This window comes from Ursus maritimus, unplaced genomic scaffold (genome assembly GCF_017311325.1).
Source record: "Ursus maritimus isolate PB19 unplaced genomic scaffold, ASM1731132v1 scaffold_12, whole genome shotgun sequence".
Taxonomy (NCBI): domain Eukaryota; kingdom Metazoa; phylum Chordata; class Mammalia; order Carnivora; family Ursidae; genus Ursus; species Ursus maritimus.
Genome location: NW_024423564.1, coordinates 35,024,196 through 35,045,080, shown reverse-complemented (window position 1 = coordinate 35,045,080; position 20,885 = coordinate 35,024,196). Strand labels below are relative to the sequence as shown.

Sequence of the window (20,885 nt, the reverse complement as noted above, 5' to 3'; positions counted from 1 at the left end):
CACTCATTTTTCTTTAATACTTGACTTGGTACTGGGAGGAAAAGCAAGTTGATTGCAATAATTCACACTGAGACACTGTCTTTTCTAATCTTTCACTCATACTACATGTACACTTGAGAGGTTGCTAACTCCTATCTTAGAAACTTTGAGGCAACCAGAATACTGAGTTGTTGTTGAGCATGGCTTAACAATATTGTTGAGCATGGCTTAAAGCTGCTTCAGCTTTAAGTCTTCCTACAGAATATTTTGCTTTCATCTTTCAACAGTTTGATTACAGATCTATGTAATGTTCATGTTCCTCCACTCAGACATCTGTGTGTGGAAATAAGTATAAAATGCTTAGTGCATCTTATATTTGTTCTGGTAAATTTATATTTATTTATAAGTATAAGATGCTAAGTGCATCTTGTAATTACAGATGCATGGAAAATTGGAGGGGACCTTCCAAGTCAAATGTTTCCAAAGTTAGGGATGTTTCAATGACAAGGATGGTTCTTCCAATTTCCCTTTAAAATGTCCCTCCCCCATTCCTTGTCATACGATGTATGATACAGATTTTACAGTCTTGAAGTGGGGCTGAAACTCTAAAGGTATTATAAAATATTTTCCCCTAAAATATTTTTCTTTACGTACTCATTTATTCAACAAATATTTCCTGAGCATTTGATATGTATCAGCCTAGAACCTAGGAAATATAGTGACAAGCAAAAGGAGCAGCATGTATAATCTTTTTTTGAATTTCTATTTTCTGGTGCTATGAGATCAAATTAATGCCAGCCATCTTGAGGGAAATTCTATTCATAGTTCATGTTATTCATTGAGGACATAAATCTGAAAGTCATTGCAGTTTATCAGACCAATTAGCAGAATTCATTGTATACACTAGAAAATGAAATAGAAACTTGAATTAGAAAATCAATACATCCTTTGGAGTAATACTCAGAATGTGGCATCAACATTATACCGATTGGTTGATCTAATTTGTGCATACAAGAACTGTACATGTTTACACACACTGTTTACACCCATGTTTATATGTCTGTGTAAACATGCATAGTAGAAGATTTGGAAATTCAGACACTGGGATTGTATCTACGGTTTCTTTATAGGATTATGGGTGCTCTTTATTCTTCATGAATATTTTATGATTATTTTTTATAATGAGACTATATCATTTTTGTAATAGGAATAGTCTGGGTTAAATGGCATTAGTCTTCAGATTAATGCCGTTAAACATTTTCCGTGTAGTGAAATTCTTTAAGCACTTAAATTTGTGAGAAAGGTAGATAGAACCTATCAACACAAACCAGGGATGTACTGTAAAAAAAAAAAAAAAAAAAAAAGAACCTGTCAACAGTAACAATGGCCTGATTGACAATGTAATTGACACATGTGCTTTTCAGTCATTCTCAAGGTCAGACGTAATTATAAAGACATCAATATCTTCTAATATGGCCAATAATAATTTAAAATAAGATGACTATTTTAGAGTTATATTTTTGTTCAATATATGCTGCTTCCTAAGTATATTAAAAAATATTATTTGAAGATAATTCAGAGGTTTAGTAGATGTTCAGAAACTAACAAGATTCTGGGGCGCCTGGGTGGCTCAGTCGTTAAGCGTCTGCCTTCAGCTCAGGGTGTGATCCCGATGCTCTGGGATCGAGCCCCACATCAGGCTCCTCCGCTAGGAGCCTGCTTCTTCCTCTCCCACTCCCCCTGCTTGTGTTCCCTCTCTCGCTGGCTGTCTCTATCTGTCAAATAAATAAATAAAATCTTTAAAAAAAAAAAAAAAGAAAGAAACTAACAAGATTCTTTATATATGGTTAAAAGAAAAAAATTTTTTTGCTTCCAAAATATCTCTACCCCATATTAAATTTTTTACATAATCTACTAATTACCATGTGTTAACCCATTTTATAGAAAAATCAATGTTTTTTTCTTTGTAGTGAACCCCATGCACGGTTCTATGCAGCTCAGATAGTGCTAACATTCGAGTACCTCCATTCACTAGACCTCATCTACAGAGATCTAAAACCTGAAAATCTCTTAATTGACCACCAAGGGTATATCCAGGTATGACTTGAACACATTTATGTAATATATTTGAGAAAATACTAGGTAAAATTTGTATGTATTTAACCTCGACTACCAATATTGGATTTTTTTTCTTTGAGCGAGACAATTACTTCTTCCTAATAGCCCTACTAGCTTAAATCGAGCTCATAGTTCTGCCACTATTACAGAGACCTAAAATCCCATCAAGAATAGAACCTGTTTATACCTCCCATAGTCTATAGTTGTGAACAGAACACAGGCTCCTACATACAGAAATATATAGAATAGCTAAATTTGTGAGCCCTCGTTTAGTGCCAAGCATTATTCCAAGTGTTTTACATGTATCATCTTTTTTAGTCCTGATAACCTTATAAAGTATAAGTACTGCTGTTATCCTCATTTTAAGGCTAACAAAATTAAGGCACAGCAGGTCACACAGGCAGTCAGAATTTGAACCCAGTCTGTCTCTAGAGTGTATGCTCCTTAACATTACAGTGCGGCTGCCAAAGAGCCCTGGCTGCCAATACTGGACTAGCAGAGGTGTTTTCTTGCTGCTTCTTCTATCAACAGAGTAAGAGCATTCCTTTTTACACAGTTATCAATAGGTACTCCTGTTGATACTTTTGCACTTCTGATGATATAATTCATAGAGCATATGTTGGACTCAAGGAATATTTCTGGCACTGCTTCATTTTTGTTAGAACTATTTACTGTTTCCTTTTTTGATGTTTATTTCTTTGTTGGAGTCAGGGAAAAGTTCTCCAGAGTGAACCTTCATTCACTAATAGTGGCCTGCATGGATTGGTCTCAATTACATTGACTTAATTTTTTTTCATAGTTTTAATTTTAACCCTGATTTTTAACCTTTCGACTTAGGTATGATAAACACATTTATTGTGAACTAATGAATGTTCACGAGTTGTTTTTTTTTTTTTTTTTCTTTTATAGGTTACAGACTTTGGGTTTGCCAAAAGAGTTAAAGGCAGAACTTGGACATTATGTGGCACTCCAGAATATTTGGCTCCAGAGATAATCCTCAGCAAGGTATATTTATAATGCCATTATGTAAGAAGTAAAAATGTAAGGCATGCATCAGTATGGACTTTTATAAAAATAGCTTACTGACCTAATATTATACTTTAAATTATGAATTTATGTCTATTTGATTACTAAAATAATAATTACTTATAGTCTAAGTCTGTAGTCTTATAGTCTAATCCAGTAACCTCTCAATTTTAGCTCTGGATCTAAGAGAAATAGTATAGAAGAGCATAGGAAATATAGTCAATAATACTGTGATAACTTTGTATCGTGGCATATGGTGACTAGATTTATCGTGGTGACCATTTCATAATACATATAAAATGTTGAATCGCTATGTTGTCTACCTGCAAGTAATAGTGTATATCAACTATACTTAAAAAAAATAATAATGTGAATAACTCTAACCTCTGGATCCATATTTTTTTCTTCCAATTTTATTGAGAATAACTGCCATATATCACTGTATAAGTTTAAGGCATACAGCATAATGGTTTGATTTACATAGATAGTGGAATAGAGTACCACAATATGTTTAATTAACATACATCATCTCATATAGATGTAGTAAAAAGAAAAGGAAAAAGTCCATGTTCTGAAACCAAAAGCATAGCCTTTTCATAATTATTCCCAGTAACAGGAGGGCAGGAAACCTTTGCGTGTGTTATCCGACAGGCAAATGTAAAAATAATATGTCTTAGTTCTCAACTCTTCCTCTGTTTCAACTTTACCACTTAAATGAAAGAAATGTATACAAATTTCTTTTCATTTTAGTTTAAAACAGGAATATTATAGCAATTGAATAGTTATAGTCTTTTTGAAGATAGTTCTATTGTTCAAGCAGTGAAAATGTGGTGAGAGAAATTTGTATTGTATCTAAAAGGATGGTTTCAGTTCTGTTTTCCTTCCCACTGCCATTCCTATGTGGGGAGAGCTAGAAAGGAGAAATTGACAATGACTAAACACAAATAGTGACAAGGAAAGAGAAAGGGATAGCACACACATGCCTTGATATTTATAAACTAGAAAACTGCCCCCTGAATAATTGAAATTTGGCTAACCTATAGAAATATAAGCATAAAATAAATGACCTCATTCAACTTTCCTCTTGTTATCTTTATAATTTAAATCATCTATAACTTTTCAGTCTTTTGTAATTTAAATATAATTGCTGTTAACACATTTCTTCTGTGAGAACACTTAACAATGTGATGACAGAAAACTTTAAAAAATGTGTATGTATTGTAAAAGTAATAGATGTTCATTGCACAAAATTGGAAAAGGCAGAAAAATAAAAGGAAACAACCCCAAAAAACCTGTCATCTCACCATCCAGAGACAGACTTTTTTAAAAAAAAATATTTCAATATATTTTTCTGTGCATATTATCATAGTTGAGATACAGTGAATGTATAGTTTGTATTCAGCTTTTTTCACTTGAATGATAGCAAGCATGCAAACATCATTCTAATGGCTTATTTGCAAATGTATCAAAAAGTATTTTGCCATTCTTCTGTTGCTAAATATTCAGGTCATTCCTTTTTCTTTTTCTTTTTTTGCTTTTATAAATAACTGTGATAAACATAAACATTTTGTGCATAAAGCTTTTTCTGCATTTCACGTTATTTTTTTAGGACAGATTCCCAGAAGTAGAATTACTGGGACGAAGAGTATGAACATTTTTAAGTCTCTCGATAAATATTGTCAGAGTGCTTTCCAAAAAGATTGTAACATTTTACACTCCGATTAGCAGTGTGAAAGTGATTGTTTAGTCACACTACCCAGCCTTACATATTCTTATTTTTAATCATTACTAATTTAATAGGCAATAAATGATATTTTATTATTTTAAGTCTCATGTCTTTCGTTATTAGATTTTTTAATGCTTTATAGACATTTGGTGGGGTGTGTATGTCTGAATTATTAGTTCATATCCTTTGCCCATTTATCTATTATAATTTAGTTTTTCTTACTGATTTAATTCTCTATACCTAGGGTATTAAAAGTATCTGGCATAGTTTTTATAAACGTTAACATACAGGGGCGCCTGGGTGGCACAGCGGTTAAGCGTCTGCCTTCGGCTCAGGGCGTGATCCCTGCGTTATGGGATCGAGCCCCACATCAGGCTCCTCTGCTATGAGCCTGCTTCTTCCTCTCCCACTCCCCCTGCTTGTGTTCCCTCTCTCGCTGGCTGTCTCTATCTCTGTCAAATAAATAAATAAAATCTTAAAAATAAAAAATAAACATTAACATACAATCTGAAAAATAGAAACCAAAGTTTAGTAAAAGGATCTGACTCAGCATCACAGGCTTTCATTATAGTAAAAGTATTGTAATGAATGACATTACTAGTGAGTTGAATTAAAATTAAATTAAATTGAATTAAAATTAAAGCAAAGTTGATGTCCATTTCTATTAGCAAAACAAAGTGCTATTCTTTTTATGCTAGTCTCCCTTTAAAAACACATACAGAAAAAAAAGTCTCTGTGTTATAGTATATTTTAGCTAACAATTTGAAAATTAAATGGTTTGTAAAGCTAAAATTTTAACAAAAATTTGAAGTATGGGGAGTGGTGAAGGTAATTTGAGGGCAGACCAAAAGATGTGGCAAGAACTCAGTTCATTTCTCTCCATGATTGAGTTGGGTTTTTTCCCCATAATCTTTTATGACATTGATCATAATTGGTAACAAACTTTATATAAACATGTTAATATTTTATTTTTATTTTCTTATAAATACTGCTAGTTCTTCATTTTAGCAAGTTTAGTATGAGAGAAAAAAACAAAAATAATCTTAGAATTGTACATTTGGGTTGCAATGAACTTTTATGTACATTATTTCCTTTTATTTGACAAAGTCCTTACAAAAACCCCATGAATTAGTAATTTTTTCTGTATACCTTTTAGAGATGAGAAGCAAGACAGTAGACTAGCTAAAGTAAACTTAAATATTTACGTTTATTAGGCTCCAAATTAAACTTGTAGCTTTCATTAAAATACTGTGAAGTGGATGAGAATTCCCGTAGTATATTCACCTCCTAATGCCAACAGTACACAGTACTGTGAAGTGAACTCCACTGTTTACTACGAAGTCCAGAATCTACCATTTTGTTTAAAAACCTTTGGCCTTTCTAAGAATGCTCTAGAAAACTTGATATATAAGTTTATGGGCCTAGAATGGACTAGAAAAGGTAATTCAGTAACTCCGTTCCTATTGTTGAGCAGCAACTAAATTATCCCAATTAAGTAGGGGATATTTATTGTCTACAATATTCTTAATGATTTTAGGAAGAAGATTTAATAGTATTTCCTGATATCTAGTTCCAATATCTGGAAATTCTCCCTGTTGCTTAATTCAAATGTGATCTGATGTATTTTGTTCATTGTTTTTCTATCCTGACTAGCTAGCTGCTCAGCAACTGCTCTTTAACAAATTTCATATGCTTGAAGATCATTTTGAAATCATCTGTGACTTCATTCTCTTCTGAGAAGATTAAGTAATAATTGCTCTTTCTGCTGTTTATCTTAGGGCTACAATAAGGCAGTGGATTGGTGGGCATTAGGTGTGTTAATCTATGAAATGGCAGCTGGCTACCCCCCATTCTTTGCAGACCAACCAATTCAGATTTATGAAAAGATTGTTTCTGGAAAGGTAAGTAATACATTTTATTCTTCCTCTGTTATTCAGTATTTCTATAATGAAGCATAAACTTTGTACATTGACACTATTTGATTTCATCAGAGTATCACCCTAAATTGGGAAAAATACAAAAATATCCATAGTAGCTGCCTTTGTATCTAGCGTTCATTTAAGATAACAAAATAAATATTAAATCATTGAAGTTTCTTAAGAAAAAAAGGCAGTTTTACAAACAAATTAGCAAAAAAATAAAGCATTTTCTTTATCACTTTGTAAAATACAGGATCATACTGCTAATTCTTAATTTTTCTTTAAGTAAAAATTGCTAGTTATTTCATGTAGGTATCTCCTTGGAGAGAAGTTTTAGGGGCTGTTTTTATACGCCTTTGTTTTTTCAGGAGAGACTTGTTCGAGTTATGTCAAACATCACAAAATTGGAATTAAATATAAAACATAAGCCTTTATAAGATGGAAATTCATAAAAATGATATAAACAATTGTTCATGTTGATTGTGATTCTAATTGCCATTGATCTTTAGCAACTATGGAAATAACATTTTTTTGGAGCATGAGTAGATTCACTCTGTCATAGTATTTTACATTTTGTAATTACCCCACAAATTTCTTTTGCATTTCTTTTTTTTTTTTTTTTAAGATTTTATTTATTTATTGGACAGAGATAGAGACAGCCAGCGAGAGAGGGAACACAAGCAGGGGGAGTGGGAGAGGAAGAAGCAGGCTCACAGCAGAGGAGCCTGATGTGGGGCTCGATCCCATAACGCAGGGATCACGCCCTGAGCCGAAGGCAGATGCTTAACCGCTGTGCCACCCAGGCGCCCCTCTTTTGCATTTCTAATCTCTAATTTTGTTTCCAAAAGTATTTTGTTTAAAACAAACCATTCACTCTTGTCTTAGCGTATACCTCAAATCATTTTTAAAAATATGGCAGTCAATTTTAATAGAGGTGAGCCTGATTTCTTTCCATGACGTAAAAGAATAGGCTTTTAAAATTTTCAAAAAGACGTTTTATACATTTATGATAGAATTTATAGGAAGGGGTATTTTCCCATTTTTCCCTTTTTCCTATTCCTACATGTGGTATGCTCTATTAGTTTGTCTTTCTCTTATCTTTAGATAACATAAACCCATTTAGAATATGACCAGGAAATAGAGCAGCAATCTTGACATAACATTACCCTGAGATGTAATGTAGTTGACTTTTTCATATTTTGTGACCTCCTAAGGCAGAGAATTGCCTAATCAACCTAAAGAATCTGGAAGGAGATAGAGGAAGTCTCTATTTCTTTGTATCTCAGCCAGATTCACACTGGTGTGAAAGCTGATCTTCTGATCCATGAAGTTAAAATTTATATCACCTATTCAGAAGTTTCTCTGAATGTTCCTAATGTAGTAATTTATCTTTTTTCCCGAGATCCAAATTTAAATCATGGATGCTGCATAGCTGGACAATAAGAACAAGACACCAATAGAATGAGTATCCAGCCACCTAGAATCCACATATCAACACAGTATTATTCCATGTCTCACAGCACATATGTAGTTTCCAGGGATCAAAAGATTTTCAGTGATCTGTTACTTCATTTAATGGGGATAGTTTTATGGTAGTATTCACAAATTAGGGGACTAACTAAAGAACTTATACTTCAGCAATATCAAAAATAAAAAAAAATACTTCTTACAGATAACTAAGCTAGGTGTTGAAAGATATACACTAAGGTATTACAGAAAGGCAGAACAGAATACTTAAGTAATTAAGTATCACTGCTGTCCTTGTTACATTTGTAGATCTCTGGGCCTCAGGTTTCTTACCCTTGTAATTGTTTTCACCCAGCAGAATATTAAAGTCCCTGTAAAAGAACTTTTGAGATAAATATCAAGAAAAATTAGTAGACAAGCCAAGTATTTATTTTTTAAGAATTTAAAAAGTGATTATGTAAAATCTCAAGAAAGAATAAGAACCAAAGGTAATAGGAAGAATGTTGAGAGAACTAAAATACTTTAAAATCACTGAATGAGAGAAGCATACAGTAGTCCACCCTTATCTGCGGTTTCAGTGACCTACAGTCAACTACGGTCCAAAGTGGGTGATCCTCCTTCTGAGGTATCATCAGAAGGCCGGTGATAGCCTACCACTATGTCACAATACCTACGTCTTTCACCTCACTTCATGTCATCACGTAGGCATTGTATCATCTCACGTCATTCACAAGAGGGTGAGTAACGTACAATAAGATAGTTTGAGAGAGGGACAGAGAGAAAGAGACCACACCCTTAAAACTTTTATTACAGCAGCATATTGTTATAATTGTTCGTTTTTTTTAATCTCTTAGTGTACCTAATTCATAAATTAAACATTGGATCAGAGATATGTTTATATGGGAAAAAAACAGTATATATAGGGCTCAGCCAAGATTAATTACACTAATATTTCCAAATAATTTAATTATAGATCATTACAAAGTTCCTAAATCTTGACTACATTGCTTTTATTTATACTTAACTTTATAAAAGGAATAAAACTGTCTGACAAGGATGCTGTCATAACTAAATTTCACTTACTTAGAAAAATTGCTTTCTTTAAAATGAATGTATCTTCATTTGTATGAATTGGCCTTCATTAGCCAATCATTCTACGTTGTGTAAAAAATTTTTTAACTGCTTGCGATTATGTTTTTATTTCATATCAAATTTTAATAGTCAGGATACAATATTAACTTAATATTTAAATCTGTATTTATTCTAAAATCATGACTGTTTAAAACTGAGTCACCTTAACAATACCTTAGCAACATAAAATTTTATCTTATTACAGATATTTTTCTTTACTTATTTAGAAATAAGATAGGGTGTTTGGTGTGCTATTGTTTTTAACTAAAAGTGCTAGATTATCTCTTCCCATATTGGATATAAAGTTATTTTCATCCCTTTTCCCCTTTGCTGCTAAAGTAGAACTCATAAAAGCAGAATATTGCCATTAAGTGATCTCTAGGATCTGTTTTATGTGAACATAAAGTCATATATGCACCATTCCCAATAAAACCATCTGTTTCAACACTCAGATCCAAACTAGAATGTATCTCTCTCTACCTTACAAAGTATTATCTCTCTAGCTAGTAAATAAAAGCCAAATTGGAGGCTAATATATAAATTTTTTATTTACTCAAGTCATTAAAAATCAAATTATGGCCTTACAAATCCTGTATTTATATTTAAAATCTTTAATGGTTTGAATGATATATCATTTAAAAATATATGTTTCAATGAGAATTATTTTTTCTGATTTTTTAAAAGAACATTATTTTATGCAACATTTTATATTGATTACATTTTTCCATTCTGAAACCATGTTAGAAAGATTATAGGGGTCAGTAACATCAAAATTAAAATAAAATGTATTTAATGAGGTGATTAATTCACTGAAATACATATCTTTGAAGATTAGCTTGTTAAGTACTTTCTCTATTACAATATTTTAGGTTGGTATTGTTAAATGCACAGAAAGATGATCAATCAGCTTGTTAGATTCTCTCCTACACATATTTTGCCTTTAAAAAAGGAGGAGGTGGTATTTTAAATGTCAAATTATTCATGCAATATCAAAGTTCAGGCTTAGAAATGCATAGTTGACAGAAAAGTCTTATAATTTTTGCATTTAATTTGACATATCCTAGCAATATATATGCTAAGTTTCTGTATATAGTCTTTAAATTTTATACTTCAGTGCCATATCCTCCATGACAAGAATCAGTTATGGTTTCCACAGCAACTCTATCTGGTTGCATTACTCTTGGAAATGTAAAAGTTAATATTGTCTTCAAAAATGATACTTGCAAATAAGGCAGTCAAGTAACAGCTGTTGTGGAAACCATAACTTTACAGTCCTTGACTTATATAATTTTTAAAAAAATTCTAAGCTTCATTATATATAAAGTAAATATTATTCCATTTTTAATGAGCACCAAAAATGTACAAGGAGACACTATGCAAAATATAAAGTTGTAAATATATATAGAGAGAGAATGATCAAAGAGGTAGTTCATTTTTCCTCAAGAGAAATTCACATTCATATGAAGGGTAATTGATTCGCAGTTAACTGGGCCATTCCTTTTTGTGTCATGGGTCCCCAGAACCATTCCCAGGTTGGGTGATTTACTAGGAAGATTCACAGACTTCAGCATATAGTAATACTCAAGAAATGAATACCTTCTATTGTAACAAGTACCTTCATTATAAGATACCTTATAACAAAAAGATACAAAATAAAATCAGCAAAGGGAAAGGCTCATGGAGCAGTCTCCTGAGGAAACTAGGCAAGGCTTTCAACATTGTTCTCCCAGATTATCCCAAGTGAAATAAGTCAAGCAGACTTTGAAAGACAATTATCATATGGTTTCACTCATTTGTGGAATATAAGGAATAGCAGGGAGATTGGTAGGAGAAGGAAGGGAAGAATGAAGGGGGGTAAAGAGAAGGGGGAATGAACCATGAGAGACTATGAACTCTGGGAAACAAACTGAGGGCTTCAGAGGGGAGGGGAGTGGGGGATTGGGATAGGCTGGTGATGGGTAGTAAGGAGGGCACGTATTGCATGGAGCACTGGGTGTTATACACAAACAATGAATCATGGAACACTACATCAAAACTAATGATGTACTGTATGGTGACTAACATAACATAATAAAAAAATTGTTTAAAGAAAAAAAAAGTCTTCTCCCAGTGGAGTTGCAAGGGATGAACTTAATTTTTCCAGCAACAAATTGTTGTCTACTAGGGAAGCTCATTAGAGACTCAGAGCCCAAGGATTTTATTGGGATCACATATACATCTTCTATCTAGTGCATACCTACATCCCAAACTTACAGAACAAAATAGATATTCAGCATAAGCCATATTGTTTGTACAAACAATCTAGGTACAGTGAACCACTCATATTATTTAGGGAAAGTTTCATAGCAACATGAGGAACTATTACCCTGTCACTTCTAGATACCTGCCCATGGCTAAAGTTGCAAGCAGGCCTTCCTTAAGGGTAACGGTCCCAAACCTGCTACATTATCTCTTTTATGCACAGATTCTGTTTTCTAAATAATATACACATATGCAGAAATACCACTGCGCTTTTTCTAAGATGCCATTGTTAATGCTTTTGGGGCAATTTAAATGCCATTTTCTACTTGTCTATGGCTGTAGTTAAAGAAACTTAGAGAACTCAGTAGTCATTTCCATAAAATTCAAAAGCAGCTTTACCAATGCCTAAAACCCAGGCCATTTCTTAACACTTTGCTGTGGTCATTTAAAATTCTTCTTAATACTTTGAGACAGTCCTTTACTCTAGTGGTCTTTTGGGCAAATGATGGCAACTTGTTTTGCAGTGGACGGAATGAGGTTCGGGTGGGTAATGGTCCTCTGTACCATCTGGATTTTTTGTGACTACCACTCTTTCTGCATAGGTAAGAGAACAGATCAGAGAGCCCACACTTGTAGTACTAATATTTAGTAAGTATTTTTTAAATGTACTGGTTATTTTTATATATAGGATCCAGGCTGATTAAAGTTGCCTCAGGTCCTATGAAGCAGTGTGGAGGTCGGCACTATATCCATAAAAAGCGTAATGTATGAAAGTTGTTACGCCTTTTGAAAAATTTGCTAATATATATATGCTCATTTTTGCTAGATAAATTTTGATAAATTTGTTACTGGGATATAGATTTCTTAGAACTGTACCTAATTCAGAAAGGTAATTTTTTTTCTTTTTTTTTTAGTTTAAATTCAATTAGCCAACATGTGGTACATTGTTAGTTTCAGATGCAGAAAGGTAATTTTTAAAAATTTATTCCACCATGCTTGCGTATGGAAGTTGACAGATTATTGTTTGTTGGCTGTGTGTAAACTTTTTTGAGTCATTTAAGTCAGTAAATTTTATGCCAGTGCCTAAAAAATAACGTTACTAGTTAAACCATCTCCCTGTCACTTGCAGAAAAATAGCAGTAAAAATTTTCCCTTCTTCAGTCAGAGATCAGCTTTGTAATTCTGTGATTAAATTAAGTGTAGACAAATTTGATTTTGGTCTTATTTTATTTCTAAAACTAAAAAAAAAAAAAAAAAGACAAGACAAGAAAAAGGTAACGTGGTTAGTGAATTTAAACCACCCAGTATGGATATGGTAACAACATGATCTGATTTGCTTTATGAATGTAACTTCCTCTTAATTTTTAGAAAATATTAATCTTTCCTAAAACCAAAATGTACAAGACTTTATAATCGGTGCTGAAAGCAGAACCAATATTCTATCAAGTTTTCATCATAATTCAGAGTGAATTTTGTAGTTGGCTTAACATATTATATAATGTAATTTGATGAAGTTGTTTAAAATATCAGCTATATGTACAATGCTGTCTTTCTAAAATAGGGTCGTAGTTTTCGTTTTTCTCCTTCACTCTACCAAATTAAAGTACGGTAAGAAAAGAAGAAAGTGCTTTTCTATAAATTAACAGGTAGAGCATAAGACAAGAAGGAACTTCTTGCATTCTCCAAATGACTATTCTAGCACAGAACGTCCTTGAAGTAGTCTAGATATCTAGTGATAGATATTGCTGTCTTCCAAGTTCCTTCTTTGATTCAAAATTCAGCTTCAGATCATTAAAATATTATTCTGAGTGGTTGAAAAAATTAAAAATGTATTGAATTAGTGCCTTGTCAGTTTCATAAAAAGTACCTAATTTCTTTTCATACCGGGGGGGATGAAGTACACTTCCATAATTTTATAGATGAGGTAACTGAGACTCAGAAAGGTGAAAGAGTTTGCCCTAAAGCATAGAACACATATGTGACTGGAGCTGGGATTGAAAACCAGGTATTCTTCGTTCTACAGAAGTGATAGGCTGGTAGAATTTTTGAGTTGGTTAACAATGTTCAGTTTTATTTAGTTTGACTCCTTTATCCTATATGTAGGTAAATCAAGATTCAGAATTGCCCAAAGGTAGTTTGTGGCAAAGCCAGAAACAGAATCTAATTCAGTGGTTCGTTTATCATCTGTACCATTGGCTTCAATGACGCCTCACCATCTTAGTTTTATTCCTGCATTACTTCCTTGTCATCCTCCTTGCCTTGGTCCTCTTCTCTTCTCTGCACTTTCTCCATTGGTGGTCTCATCCAGTTTCATGACTTTAAATGCCAACTGACAATTTCCAAATTCACTTTTTGGGTCCATACCTGACTCCTGGGTTGTAGACTCTTGTAGCCAACTTCCTACCTGAGATCTCCATTCAGGTATCTAACAAATATCTTAAACTAAATCTGCCCAAAACTAACAGATTCTTGTTTTCCCTAGTAAATCTGTTCCTACTGCTCTTTCCATCTGAGGTGATGGCAACACCATCCTTTCAGTTACTCAGGCCAAGACACCCTGGAGTCTTCACTCTCTATCTAATGCACAGGAAAACCATTTTGGCTCTATTTTTATCTATCTTTAGAATATAGACAGAATTCAGCCACTTCTTACCACCTCCACTGATATTGCTGTCTTCTGAGTCACTAGACTGGTTCTTTAAAAATGTTAAATTAGACCCCGTTAGTCCTTCCAGAACCTTGCAGTGATTCCCCATTTTCTTCAGAGTAAAAAATCAAAGACCTTACAGTGCAAGAGTTTGTAAGGTATGATAGGGTGGCAACATTTTGCTAAATTACTATCTAATTTAGCAGAGAAATGTCTCTTCCTCACTAGAACGTAAACTCTGCGAAGGTGGGACTCTTTGTCTTATTTTACTACTATATCCCAAGCACTGTGTGCCTAGCACATAGGTGTTCGATCATTATTTGTCAAATTTGAATTCTTGCATTCATTTAATATTCATTGAGTTCATATTAAATGTCAGACCAGTGCTGGATACAGCAATTAGTTATGGTCTCTGCCTTCATGAGGCTTTCATGAAGTGGACACTCATTCTCAGACAATATTCTATTTGTTCTGTATGTCTATACCTCACTGTAGAAATAAATTTATTCTCAAGAATATATCATTAGGAAACCCAGAAGTGACTTAGTCCCTAAAGGTTGTTAAAGAATCCTAGCCAGGAAATATTAGGAAAAAGACCAAATAAACACCCTAGGAAGTGTATATTGTGCAAACACCTCTTTCATGTTAATGCCAGTTTCCAATAATCTTCTCTCTCAGATCTAATGGTTTAATGGATCTAGACTTTTTCTTTTCCATATCTGGTTCCTTTTCAGCTCCTTTCACATTGTTTGCCCAATAATGGACTGGCAGAAAGATGTAGCAGTCAGGAGGATTAAGTTATTTTCCCAACAATGACTGAGTTGGTAGTCTCACTGAAGCTTGGGTTCCTTATCTTAAAATGAAGGTTTGGACTAAATTAAACTAAAACTCCCTTTGCTCCAATATTCTAGGATTCTGCTTTCAGTTCCTACAGAAGTTATAATTAATAATGGTAATAGAAATAATACTCTCTTTAATATAATTTTGAAGGAAAAATTAGTCATTCTTCCCATTATAGAAATCTTCGGTGTTTCCAAGTTAACATACCATGAATAAAAGTCTTGCATCTAAAACGTAATTGTGTTTAGGTCATTTTCTGGTTTTTGCTAATTTCAGTTTGATGAATCAACATGGCTCTTTGGAAAGTCAAATCAACAAAGAAACTACATTTCTGATTACATTTCAGAACAATCATAGAAAAAATACTTTCATAATGGTTCCCATTATTTCTCCTTCAGTATACTTAAAGGATCTGACATATTCTTATCATTAACATGCTTACTATGTGAGTGTGAGCTACCTAACAGAATCTCTGGGGAAGAAGAGGGTGTGATGTGGAGGTGAAGAGGATATGTCTATCATATAAGGTTTCCAAATGACTCTAATGTCTACCATCACAGCCCCCCAACTACAGCTCTCCATTTGAGAATCACTCTTCTAAGGATTACAAAGATATACACACACATTAACTAATCCAACACCAATACTCTATCTGCATTCCAAACTAAAGAACCACTGTATTTAGGTGTGTGTATTCTTTAGGCATCCTATTGCACATTACCTAAATTCAAAAGATAAATTATATGTAGTACATTATTGTCTACTGTTCTGAATATCATGAAAGGGAAAATAACTGGCACATTACATTGAACAGTTCATGCCAACTCTATTCCAAACAAAGATAGCTCTACTTCAAATAAGTTACTTCTTTGGAACCTAAGCAAAGTTGGAATATAACCACTGTATAAATAAATCATGTTATTTTTAGACAGTATGCCTTTTGAATACCGCATATTCTCTAGTTTCCACTCCAACTAGGATAAATGAGGAAGTGTGCAGCAAATATTTTTAAGATGAAAATTTCAGTCTTTTGTTAGAAGTGTCCTGACAATAACTGTTTTCAGGTTATTGAATTATGAAAACAGTGTAGAATGATTAAGAGTGTATACTATGAAGTCAGAGTACCTTGTTTGGAATTACAGCTCTACCACTTATTAGCTCTATAATCTTAGGCAAATTACTTAATCTGTGTAAGTTTCAACTGCATCACCTGTAAAATGGAGATCATAATCATGTTTACCTTAACGTTAAATTTTGGCTTTTATGAGCCAGAGCACCTAAAGTTTAGCACAGTGCTGAACTTCTAATAAGCCATTAAATCAATAACACTTAACTTTTAGAAGTAAAAACTAAAGATGGTGGCAATTCATGTCTTTTTTTTTTTTAGAGCGTAAACCCTCTTATATCTGTGATAATACAGGCTTTGCAAAAATGAGGCTTTCAGTTGTTAATTTATATGAGTTGACCCCAAATCCTGTTCAGTTATTAGCTATTTGGCCTTCAATTAGTCTCTGATTGTTGGACACAAATATTAGTTTTCCTCTAGTATGATGATTTTAGTTTATTTACATTAATTTTTTTCATATGTCACTGGCAGAAAAAACGAAACTTCTGCACAAAGTAGTGAATAGAGTTGCAAATAATGCTTCTCAAGCTTTCATGCACATATCAACGAATCACTTGGAGATAAAAACCTCAGAATTTCAGACCCAATGCCCCCATCATTTGAAGTAAGCCGCAAGAATCAGCATTTTTATACCCGCACTCTCCCAGTTGATTCTGATGAAAGTGGGTCCTAGGAATATACTTTGAGAAGCATTTATATACAAAATAGCATAAGTAGCAGTCAGAAGACTATAGTTAAGAATTTGGCTTTGCCAGAGTCTAGCTTTGTCTGCTAATGATTTAAATTATACTTTGACAATATGCAAATGCACATCATGTTGAGCTTTTTGAAAGTCAGAATATAAATTAAAGAGTTCTATATATTTGAAGACCGTGTAATAAAGAACAAAATTCATGAGCCAAGGAATCATGACTAGATGTTTAGTCTCAACTCTGCCACTTTGTGGTCTAATGATTGGGTAAGTTATACAATATCTGCGGACCCTAGTTTCTCCATCTTTAGAGTAGAATTAATACCATGTTCACCAAGTTTATCGTAGCTCACTGCTGTCTATCCAGCATGCGAGCCGTGTAGTACATAGGAGGTCTCAATAACGAATTGTTAACTGAATGAACTACATTATTTGAAATGACGTAATAAATTCTGGGAATAACAACACAAAAGTGGCACAGTACCCCCTCCCCAGAAGCTCACGGTCTGGGGGAAAGAGACATACACAGATATTACAGCGTACGTAAATGAAGATCAACTGAGGTGATGTCATGACACACAACAGGAATTAGAAGGTGATGGTGACACTTGCAGAGAGCCACAGGAAGAATGTAAGGAGCTCAGAAGTGGATCTGTTAACACTTTAGAGTATTTTCCTCAGAGGTCTCTGGTCTGTTTGAAGTTGAGGCCATGCTAACCATTGGAATGAATGTTTGACTACGTGGTGTGTCGGTACAGGTCCGATTCCCATCGCACTTCAGTTCGGATCTCAAGGACCTTCTAAGGAACCTGCTGCAGGTGGATTTGACGAAGCGGTTTGGAAACCTGAAGAATGGTGTGAGTGATATAAAAACTCACAAGTGGTTTGCCACCACAGATTGGATTGCTATTTACCAGAGGAAGGTGAGCCATTTCTTTAATTTAAAAGCTTTTAAAAGTTGGTATTTAAATTATATGTAGTAGAGATATTTTCAACTTAACACATGATTTTATTTTATTTTTTACCTTTGAATGAATCCTATGTAGGACTTAAGGGAACTTTCCAGCCCACAACTTAAAAATGAGTTTTCTCCTTGATAAAAGAGAAAGCATATTCTATTTTGACCATCAACCTGAAATGTTTTCAGTGTCAAATTTTCCTACCCATCCCTCTTATTCTTCACAATATCATCATAATTATACAGTAGACAATGTCCTAAGGGTTGGCATTTCAAAACTAATATGAAGCCACATTAGAAAAACAACATATAAACAAATATAGTCTCCCACCCAGAACTGGCACAAGCTAGATTTAACAACATTTAATAGCTGGATTCATCAGATATTTTTCAGTCTTTATCACTTCACCTTTTTAACAAATTGAGACCTTTAAGAAAAGATTTTGCTGTGCTGAATTACCTTTATCTCTCCTTTGCTTCTTAAATGCCCAAAGATAATTTGTATTTATAAAGTGTTTACATCTTGAATTATTTTTTCTTTTTTTTTTTCATAAAACCAAAACCTCTAATGTCTCAGAGATTTGCCGTATTTAATGATGCTGTGCAGAACAAGTGAGTTTCCTTAGGAAAAAAATGTAAATGCTGTAATTGAATATTAATAGCACATTTTTCCGAATTTATATCTTTTAGAAAAAATTATAAAAACAAAGCATTAGAAGAATTTAATAATGCATCAAAGACCAAAACAATGTGAGTGCAGTAGTCTCTGCATCTCATAAGATAGGTTCAGAAATTCCCTAGCCGTTAAATCATGAAACAGCCTTAACAGCATTACCTCAGCTGGATGTGTTGTATAGCTAAGAGCAATTCTATTTGGGTGACTTACTGAATCTATATTTTCTTTTAGTGCTTTTTGATCTAACTTCTTTTTGTTGATGCTTCATAATTAGCCAATTATTCTCTCAGCATCTGTTGAATGAATAATCCTTATTTGAAATTCCACCTTTACTAATGCTAATTTATCATATACCTCAGTCTGTTTCTGAACTTTATTTTTATGAGTTCCTTTTTTCTATTCTTGTACTGTACACTGTCCCATTTTACATAGCTTTATGGGTTTTTTTTAATTTTCAAAATATATATTTAATATGTGGAATTCTTATAAATATTCATGGAAAAGAATACATAATTCAGATTTTTTACAGTTTTATTGTTTGAAAATACACAAAACAAAACTTGCTGTCTTGGCCATTTGTAGGTGTATAGTTCAGTGGTATTAAGTACATCCACACTGTTGTGTTGCCGTCATCACCATCCCTCTCCAGAACTCTTTCACCCTGCAAAACTAGAACGTGTACCCATTAAACAACAGCTCCCTGTCTTATTGGCCTTTCTAAATATTTATATTGTATTTGGGGCTCTTAATTGGGATAACAGTATATTAATTAGAAGAGAATCAAAATCTTGAAAATTCCTCATAATGAACATGTTATATTTCTACATTTATTCAAATATTTTCTGTCATTCAGTATTAGAGAGCCCTGCCCCGTGTAGGTCCAACTTCTTTCTTAAAGATCCAAAATCTCTACTTCACTATGAGTGGGCCTTTATGGAACCTAATTTAAAATAATAATAAAAAATTCCTCAAAAAAATAAAGTTATTCCTTAAATTTATACTTTGATTGCTATTGCAAATGTGTTTGCTTTCCCATTATAGTAGAATATGGGGGAAACATAATTGCTATGTTTGTGTTGTAACTGGCCACTCACTAAATTCTGTTGTTGATTTCCACAGGTTTTTCAGTGATTCCCTTGCATTTTATTGATAAATAATTATGGTGGGCAGAGGTATCATTTGCCTCTTCTTTTTCACTATATCTTTTATTTCCATTTTGCTCTATTATACATGCTAGAATGTCAAATAATATTTTTAAAGAGGACTATTGAGATGTATTGTCTTATTCCTGTTTTGAATGGAAATGCCTTTCATGTTTTAGCTTTAAATATGAAGTCAGCTATTTGTCTTGGATAAATATTCTTGATCAGGTTAAGAAAATATCAAAAAAGAAAACAAAAAACATACAAAAAAAATTATCCTTGATTCCTAGTTTATTGTGCTTTATCTTCTTTGACATTAGCATGATGAATCACATCAATGAGATATCCTCACATTCCTGAACACCATTTAATCATGAGGTATTATTATTATAATACCTCCAAAGTATTATTTAAAATATGCAAAATCAATTTGCTAAAATTTTATTTAGGATTTTTGCTTCTATAATCATAAGTTTTATTTACCTGTGGTTTTTGTTTTTCTGGAGTTGAGATTATGTGGATTCGTTAAATGAATGAATGAATTCGTTAAATGAATGAATGAATTCCTTAAATGAGTTTGGAAATTTTCCATGTCTTTTTATGTTTTGGGAAACTTAAGGAAATAAGAATTAACTTGTACTTATTACTTGGAAATTTTAACAAACTAATTTTTCTTTGGATATTGGTCTCTAAGGTTTTGCCTCTTCTTCAGTCAATTTCAGAAATTTATATTTTCTTATACAATCATCCATATCCCCCTGTAATTATAACTGTTTACATTATCTTTATTGTTATATTTGTGTTAATTAATGCTACATTTAGATATATTTATTAGATTTGCTTGAGGTTTGCCCATTTTATTAGTATTTTAAAGATGATATATTTTTAACCTTTTCATATTTATATTTAAAAAGAAAAATTTCTGCTGTTAGCATTTACTCATCTACCCATATTATGTATTGTATTTTTATAATTATTCTTTTTTTTTTAAATCATTTATTTATTTGAAAGAGAGTGAGCAAGAGAGAGAGAGAGCACAAGCAGGGAGAGTAGGGGAGGGAGAAGAAGGCTCCACTGAGCACGGAGCCTGACATGGGGCTGGAACCCAGGACCCCAGGATCATGACCTGAGCCAAAGGCAGACGCTTAACCAACTGAGCCACCTGGGCGCCCCTACAATTATTCTTAAAGTGGGGTAA

General features: G+C 33.2%; 1 protein-coding gene across 2 annotated transcripts in view; it reads left to right on the top strand.

Annotated features, from left to right (window-relative positions):
- Positions 1–20,885, top strand: part of PRKACB (protein kinase cAMP-activated catalytic subunit beta) — a 123,052-nt gene that overhangs the window by 96,917 nt on the left and 5,250 nt on the right. For both annotated transcript variants that reach the window (XM_040627101.1, XM_008690672.2), the window contains exons 6-9: positions 1,950–2,076; positions 3,007–3,102; positions 6,628–6,750; positions 17,670–17,834. In XM_040627101.1, the coding sequence (XP_040483035.1) occupies positions 1,950–2,076; positions 3,007–3,102; positions 6,628–6,750; positions 17,670–17,834 (511 nt within the window). The remainder of the gene's footprint in view (positions 1–1,949; positions 2,077–3,006; positions 3,103–6,627; positions 6,751–17,669; positions 17,835–20,885) is intronic.